General features: G+C 44.4%; 1 protein-coding gene across 1 annotated transcript; it reads left to right on the top strand.

Moving 5' to 3' along the window:
• Positions 1 to 6: 6 nt before the first annotated feature.
• Positions 7 to 6,197, top strand: LOC120062280. Its single transcript, XM_039012117.1, has 11 exons — positions 7 to 275; positions 603 to 835; positions 1,066 to 1,169; positions 1,271 to 1,391; positions 1,552 to 1,623; positions 1,766 to 1,945; positions 2,244 to 2,434; positions 2,798 to 2,993; positions 5,254 to 5,325; positions 5,559 to 5,685; positions 5,955 to 6,197. Exons 2-10 carry the CDS (start codon positions 653 to 655, stop codon positions 5,664 to 5,666), a joined length of 1,227 nt encoding a protein of 408 aa, XP_038868045.1. The 5' UTR covers positions 7 to 275; positions 603 to 652; the 3' UTR covers positions 5,667 to 5,685; positions 5,955 to 6,197.
• Positions 6,198 to 7,540: the final 1,343 nt, after the last annotated feature.

Here is a 7,540-nt window from a genome sequence, read left to right as displayed (position 1 = left end):
ACCTATTCCTGGATTTAAGAGTATTCTTTTTGTACAAGCATTAGGTCAGCCAGCTAAACTCTTAAGTGTCCTCTCGGTTAATGTTCAGTGTGGCCACTGGCCAGTGGCCAGTAGTCTCATCTGCACAGTGCAATGGGTGGAGCGTATCCATGGGTTACCGGACGGGACAAGGGTGCAGGAGCAAGCAGAGTAACCCTCTAGACCTTTTTAAAGGAAAGACAAGCCAACTGCTGGTCTACATTTACTTAATGAAGAAAGAAACCACCTCTGTCCAGGTGAGAGGTTACTACTACTTAATCTTTGCAATAGTTTCACTCATACAGTTATGAGTTGTGACAACCAACTTGAAGCTATTAACTGTATGTTGTCACGAACATGTCAGCCATTTCATGGGGCTTGTAAACATTGTTCCTGTTACTGTTCAAACAATGAGGCCATGTACAAATACTATCCGTTACTGTGCTACTAATTCTTGTTGGCACTTTCAGTGCTCCATTGTGAGCTAATGGTTTGTGGTTAGGTATGGGTGTGAATGAAAGCCCTATTTTACAATGTATTTGTATAATTGAGTCACTGGCAGTGAAATGGCGGTTTTGACGCAGGTTGGCAACAGTGGCAGAAGTCTTTTCCACTAACGGACCCCGTGGACGATATGATACCTGGCTGGCATCGACTCCCCCAACCTGGGATGGTTGACCTTCAGGCCTTCCTGGACTCTGAGCAGCGGAGGAGAGATCTGGATGTCAGTCTGGCTCAGGTCCAAAATGCCCTGCAGGAACAGAGGGTCAGAATGCTCCAGAGAATGGGCCCAGGGCGCCGACATAAACTACCCCAGGTAATAGACAGCTGCTACTGCCACCTGTGCTGTAGTTAATGTAGCCTCTGTCCCTCAAGACGACTGATGCCACTTTCTATCATTTTTTTTCAAAGGGATTCTAAAGGAAGGGAATTTAGGCTAATGACATCTAAGTAAAGACCTAGCTGAGTGGCTTTCCTTTCTCACAAGGTCACTGTGCTAACCTGTGCCATGGTTTGACCCATATTTGTTAATTGCCTCCCCCACAGATACTTGTTTTGAATCTTGGGCAGATCAATCGACCAGTAAACCTCCATCCCAGTCTGTTATCAGAGAACATCTTCATCCCACCATATGGTGACCTTTACACAAGGTAATTTAAGAACTATGGTTCTTGTTGGTCAATGCAGTGGATAATGTTTTGGTTGTTTCTTTTTGTGTTTTGCTCAAGACTTTTCTGTCTCGTGTCCTCAGAGTGGGCAGGCTAGAGATTGACTCAGAGATCATTAGCGCCCAACTGGACCAGGTTCTCTGTTCTGGGGGAAAGTGTCTCTACAGGACTGTACCCTCACCCCAACAGGACAGCTTGACTCCTGTAAGCCCTTGATAATCATAGGAAACTAGTCCCCCAGTGGCAAAATGAAAGTTGCCCAGTATGAAAGACACATGTCCACTGAAATGAGTTGTCTTTCAATCTATCAGTTTGACCTCTGTCTGTCAATCAGGAGAAATGATTCTGTACCGTTCACCCACAGTGTCAGAGGGAGGACCATAGTATGACATCTCAGCTTATTGCTCAAGCAGTGGACAAAGGACAACTTCTGAAAGTAAAGCACTCCGTATTTAATCCTTTTAACTAATAACATGACAAAACTGACACGCATTGTAAACGCCTTGAGTTGAGGAAAAAAGTTCTGGAAGGCTGACTCGGCTGTGCTTGGCCATCACCCAAGAAACTGGTGTTTTCAGGAGCGAGACAACCTTGAGTGTCTGCTGGAGGAGTCCAGGGCCCAGCAGCAGCTGATAGAGCAGAAGAGGGAGGCCCAGATAGCAGCCCTTCACTCCCAGCTGTACCTGGCACGCTCCAGCCTCCAGGAGACCCACAGAGAGACACTGGCCACACAGGCAGAGCTACATGGCAGCAAGCAGGTAGAGTCATGGAAGACCAGACCAACTAAACTGGTACAGGGATTTAGACCCAAAATGGATGCAGGCTGTTCCTTTGTACATGTAATCTTGCAGAGCCGGACGTGTATCTCAATAGTATCTAACACAGGCATTATCTGATAACACATGACTAATTGAAAACTGAAGGGTTTTGTGAACCAGTAGATAATAGTCCCTGTTTTACCAATCATATAGTAACAGTTTCCTCTATCATAAGAATGCCACAATAAGGCTATTCAATATTTTCCATAACACCACTCGGTTGGCTGATGCTCTGCAGATAAATGAGTCCCTGCTACAGGAGGTGGCGTCTCTCAGACGGAGGCCCGGGGCTGCGGAGGAGCGGGCCTCCCTGATGGAGAGTGACGGACGCCTGCTCAGGGCTCGCATAGCAGCACTGGAGACTGAGCGGGAGGAGCTACTTCAACAAGGAGACCTTGCCACAGGGAGACGACGCCCCTCAGCCTTTGGGTAAGGAACCCCCCCAGCCTCACTTGTAGCTCTGAAAGGATCAGATGGATATAAAAGATATGGTTCCACTTTGCTCTGTGATAGCCTAGGTGTAATTTTCTCCATATTGCTGCCTTGCACTTATACAACCCTTATGGTCTTCATAAGGGTAAAGGGGGTAGGGGTGGATTTGGGATTGAATTAGTATCTTGACTTTTTTATCTTGAGCTCAAGGGGAAGTTTCCCGTCTCAGTGTTTTCACTCTTGGCAGCGTCAGAGTGCTGAGAGCTCCAGAACAGAGAAACAGTCAGCCTTATAACAGACTAACAAGAAGCAGGGGTTTGTCCGTCCAATTTTTGCGAAACACATCTGTTTGTGTTTTAGGAGCGCTTGGGAAACGGATGTGGAAGATTCCGAAAAGTCGGAGGGGTTGAGGGAGGAGAGTGCCGCATATGAGATGCGGGAAGTGGATGAGGAAGATGAGATGGTACAAGGGAAGGATGTGTCTGTGGACTTAAGACTTAAGATCCATGAGGTGCCGCTCTCTAAGCCTGGCCTACAGATAAAGGAAGAGAACCAGGTAACTGCCTATTTGAGTCCTTTCCTACAGAACCATATCACATGGAGACAACCTAACATATGGTAGTGATGTTCTTTCAAACATAGCTCTCTTCCAAATCCCACTTCAACAGTTCCCAAACTTTTCTATTTCCCAACATACTCCGTTGAATTCATTAGAACATATAAAAATGCTATATAATTGAACTAGCGTCGTTTTTTTTTTACCTTGGAAATTATTAAGCCATGGCTTTTATTATACTCCCAGCACATTGGCTTATTAAAGTACTTTATGTTAAAATATCACTTTATTAAAGCTGAAAAAGTACAAATTTCCCCTTCATGCAATCCGAGAACCTTTTTTAAGCTAGGATGCTAATCATTTTTTACAGTTTACTGTGCTACATGCGTCACTATACAGTATCACACTAACACATGCTGTATAGACAAGCTATAGACATGCCAATGAGTTTTATATAGACCGTGGATTTCTGAGGACTCACTGTCTTAGGATACTACAGATAAAGGATAATGCTGGACAGTCTCTGCTTCTGGTCTGTGAGGGGAGACAGGGGAATCTGGAGAGCCTCTTCTCTAGCAGCTGTGCTCAAATCTGACAATGTATACACTGTAATAACCTTTCGCAACAGCGAACTTGTTACAGCCACAGAGCCCATGAACAACTTCCATTTGTTCATGTAACACTCATTGTTGTCGTCTGAGGACTCTGACATGTTCTTGTTTTATTGTTGAAGCCGGTGAGGAGTTTTGACTTCTGGCTTACACTAATCCCTATCCCAGACTATTTTTCTCTGACCCTGAGCTTGTGGCCCACGGTGCACTGCCTTTTACTGCCCTGGTCCCTGCGGACGCATAAACATGGTTTCATGGGATATGCAGACTGGGAAGACATTGTTGGAATACTGCAGGTTTAGACACTTTCTCTCACTGATATGACAATGTCATTGTGAAGGGACCAATCAAGAAAACGGGGTGATGATATCTTTATGAAGGGACCAATCATAGAGCAGGATAATGTCCTTATGAAGGGGGAAATATAGACAGCAGGGTTATAATGATGTTATTATGAAGGGACCAATCAGAGAGCAGGGTTTTGACAATGTCGTTATAAAGGACCAGTTGAAGAGAAGGGTTACAATAGCAAACTAAGTTTGCATTGACCGTTTCACTTCCAAGTACACAATGCTTACTCAGGAATAGGTGTTACATAATGTTATTACATTCATACCGAGCTATACCAGCCCTTCAAATGCTTATTCTTGGAGCATCCTGGACTCATTTCCCCCTCCAGTTTGGCTGTGCGTGCCCTCATTTTTTTGGTTGCAACTGAGCGGTATATTCCCAAAACCATGTACTTCTGCCCGAGTCTGGCTGATGCCACCTTGCGTGACTCCACACTGGCACAGACCCCATAGACAATCCTTCTTGATTGAGCGGAGCTGGAAACTTCCTGCTCACTTACTCAGACTCTCACTCCTTCTTTCTCTCTCTCTGTTACACTCTCACTCAAATTATGAGGAAATGAGATAATGACCCTGTCATGAGGTTTTCCGTTGCTGTCATCAGAGTCCCAGATTTCCCTGTGTTCTGTGTCTGCTTGTTCGTGTTGCGTTTTACAGGCCCCGTGTCTGCTGAATTCAACAAAGATACAAACTGCAGACTTTAGCAAGTCCTCACATAGTCAGACTGTCTATGTCTCATGTTAACATTGGCCCGCAATCGACTTCTGATTAGTACACTTCAGATAAGTGCAAACTCCGTTTTAGTGTGTTAAAGTTGCATTCATCAGGAGTTGACTGTAATCCAAAATAACTACAGTTCATACTATACCATGTTAATGCAACTCAACCATTCCACGTACAGAACCTGCAGGAGCCATAGTACCAATCCTCATTTTGATAACCCAAGAGTTACACCAGCAGGTGAGATTGATAAGTCAGACCCATTCTGCAGCAATGAGTAGTGCTAAAGAAGTAGTTAGTGGGCACTGAAGCACATAACAAAAGTTTACGCGTGGTGGTTGAAGAGACACCTTTCTGTTCCACATAGAATGGAATGCAGAGGACATTTCATCGGCTACTGAATAATAATGTACTTCAGTTTCGCTGGCAGAGAACATCCTGGCAGTGAGGTAGCCACAGATGTCATACTTGGTGGCCTTAGGACCAGTGTTTGTCATGAAGCTTTACTTTATTACCTTCCTTACCCGTCTGCGAGTCTTATTCTTTTGCTGTCAATGATGTGTCCACTGGTCGTCACAGGATGGAGAGAAGGGGCTGGGATTGGTCGATCGCTGGAATCCATGGCAGCACGAGCCAATAGAAGCCAATCAAGTGAGTTCATGGCATCGTCATAATCCAATTCTTGGCATCACCTCACACCAAGTAGCCATTATATCATGTAGTTACTTGGAAAGGTATTGACACAAAACTGACTTAATTCTGTCAGTGAATATAATTGCATGTTATTACTGGTAACTGTGCACTTTGATGTAGTGAGACCCTATTTTCATTGTATAACAGCTGAACGAGGGGTTACGAGTAGATTAACTTGTTCCTTTCTGCAGATGACGGCGCTGGTCATAGAGCTGCAGCAGCTGAGAACGGCCTGTGAAGAGACCTCATCAACACTACTGGTCTCCCCCAAGGACCAGAGGGCCAGAGAGTGGCTGTAAAAGAGCTGCTCTGCTCAAGGTAGGACTGCCAACCCAACACTCCTGATTTGACTCAGTCTCCAAAAGGCGTATTCTCTCAACAAGCGGTTAAGCTATTTTTCTAATAACTCAATTGAATCAATTATGTATTGAATGAATTAAAAGAACGGACAGATTTCTGTGTGGTAATACCATTGTTTATGCTTCTACAGTTGGCATGGCCAATATGCTACTATACCAGTGGTTCCAGTGATATTGCCAAGACGCATTATTTTGTTTGAAAGTCTTTTTTTTCTCTTCTCTGTATAGTACTGTGTGGGAGAGATGGAGAAGGATAGGGAGGGGCTGGCTTTCCTGAAGAGAGACTGTGGAGATCTTCGGGTGGTACCTCCAGGATCATTGGCAAGAAGTAACCCACCACATTCACATTGATCCTTGACTATGTAGGCCCACATTTCCATATTCTCCACAATCATCGACGCTTTCTTTTACAAAAACACGTCTGTTTGCATATGCAATAAAGGATGTCTGAATCAAGACGGCAGGAAGCGATCCGCTGAGGCCCTGCGTATTAAATTGGGAGCTCAAGTACGTACTCAAGAACTCCTTTAATGTTTACCTGACATCACCCGCATTGTGGACTGTGTACAGCATTTGGTTTGTCAGTTTAAAATAAATATTGGACTGGCTCAAATACAACTCCGCTATCCCTAGGCCTTTATGGGTATACCAGTTGGACAGAAAAATACACCTCAAGGATCTCACTCCCTCATATCTTTTACTTGTGTTATGCATGTACACAAGCTTAGTTGGGAAAAGGCAGGTATTTTTCAGGCTCCATTGTATAGGCTAACCTGTCAAAACATATTCCAAAGATTACACAATTTACAGTTGGCCTGCATGCACATTTTGTCTAAACAGCGAACAAATATTTACTGTGGCTGGGTGTGTGGAGGAATTAGTCACTTCCTTGAATGGGTCTTGCTCAATGTTAGACCTAATGGTCATTGCATAGTGTGTGGTTTGATACCCCTCCCCCACAGTACAGGAGGTGATTTTCTGCATACATTCATCTCCGAGTCTGACTTGCCAGTACATGACAGCTAGCAAATGTAAATGATGGCGGTGTGCCCTTTTGTGGACCAGTTACTATTTTTTTATTAATCAATGCGACTTCTTAATCAATACAGTTAGATTACTTATTTATTTCACATACAATAAGAATAGAGTAGATATTATCAACCAAGGACGTTGTCCTTACTCATGGGTACAAAATATGTCAAAAATTATCAGCGTAGGTGTTGACTGCTGTGATTGTTCACACTGGGGACAAAATCTCCTTCAACTGCTAAGATCAAAGGACTTGACCGACACGCGCCAGTTCATCCCCATCACCATCTCAAAGGGGACATTTTTTCCCCCCAGGTCCTTGGCTATCTCACTCTGGGGCGCCAGCAGCCTGAATGGAGAGAGGACCATTACTATTTAGAACCAGGGGTCGTGTTGAGCGGAGCAACATTACAAAATTGAGGAAGACTAGTGACCTCAAACTTTTAAATTGAATGACCTGTTGTTCAAGGTAAAAGGTCATGCCACCTGGAAGTATAAAGAGGCGTTTGTGACAATACTGACCTGCACATTAGGTCTATTCCTCTTGGTAGGCCCCTCGAAGGGCAGGTAGGAGAGTGACGCTAGCTCACTCCCCCCTAAATCCACCTTGACGATGTCGCCTGACTTGGCAGTTACGATGCCAAACACACTCTTTCCCCCTTCGCTGGAACATACTGGGAGAGAAAATAAGCAGTGAATCTACAACTTGAGTAGAACCGTGTAACATAGGTTAGTACATAATGGAGCAGGCATTAACTGTTAATTCTGGCCATTAAAAATAAATT

Source organism: Salvelinus namaycush, chromosome 17, assembly GCF_016432855.1.
Source record: "Salvelinus namaycush isolate Seneca chromosome 17, SaNama_1.0, whole genome shotgun sequence".
Taxonomy (NCBI): Eukaryota; Metazoa; Chordata; class Actinopteri; order Salmoniformes; family Salmonidae; genus Salvelinus; species Salvelinus namaycush.
The sequence above is the reverse complement of the archived record's forward strand: the minus strand, read 5'-3'. Positions and strand labels throughout refer to the sequence as shown.

What these genes read in the sequence shown, in the direction of transcription:
- LOC120062280 (XM_039012117.1), top strand. Translation starts at nt 653, where the DNA reads ATGATACCTGGCTGGCATCGACTCCCCCAACCTGGGATGGTTGACCTT. An exon ending in AACAGGACAGCTTGACTCCT is followed by an intron (nt 1,392 to 1,551) that starts GTAAGCCCTTGA and finishes GTTCACCCACAG; the next exon opens with TGTCAGAGGGAGGACCATAG. An exon ending in ACAAAGGACAACTTCTGAAA is followed by an intron (nt 1,624 to 1,765) that starts GTAAAGCACTCC and finishes TGGTGTTTTCAG; the next exon opens with GAGCGAGACAACCTTGAGTG.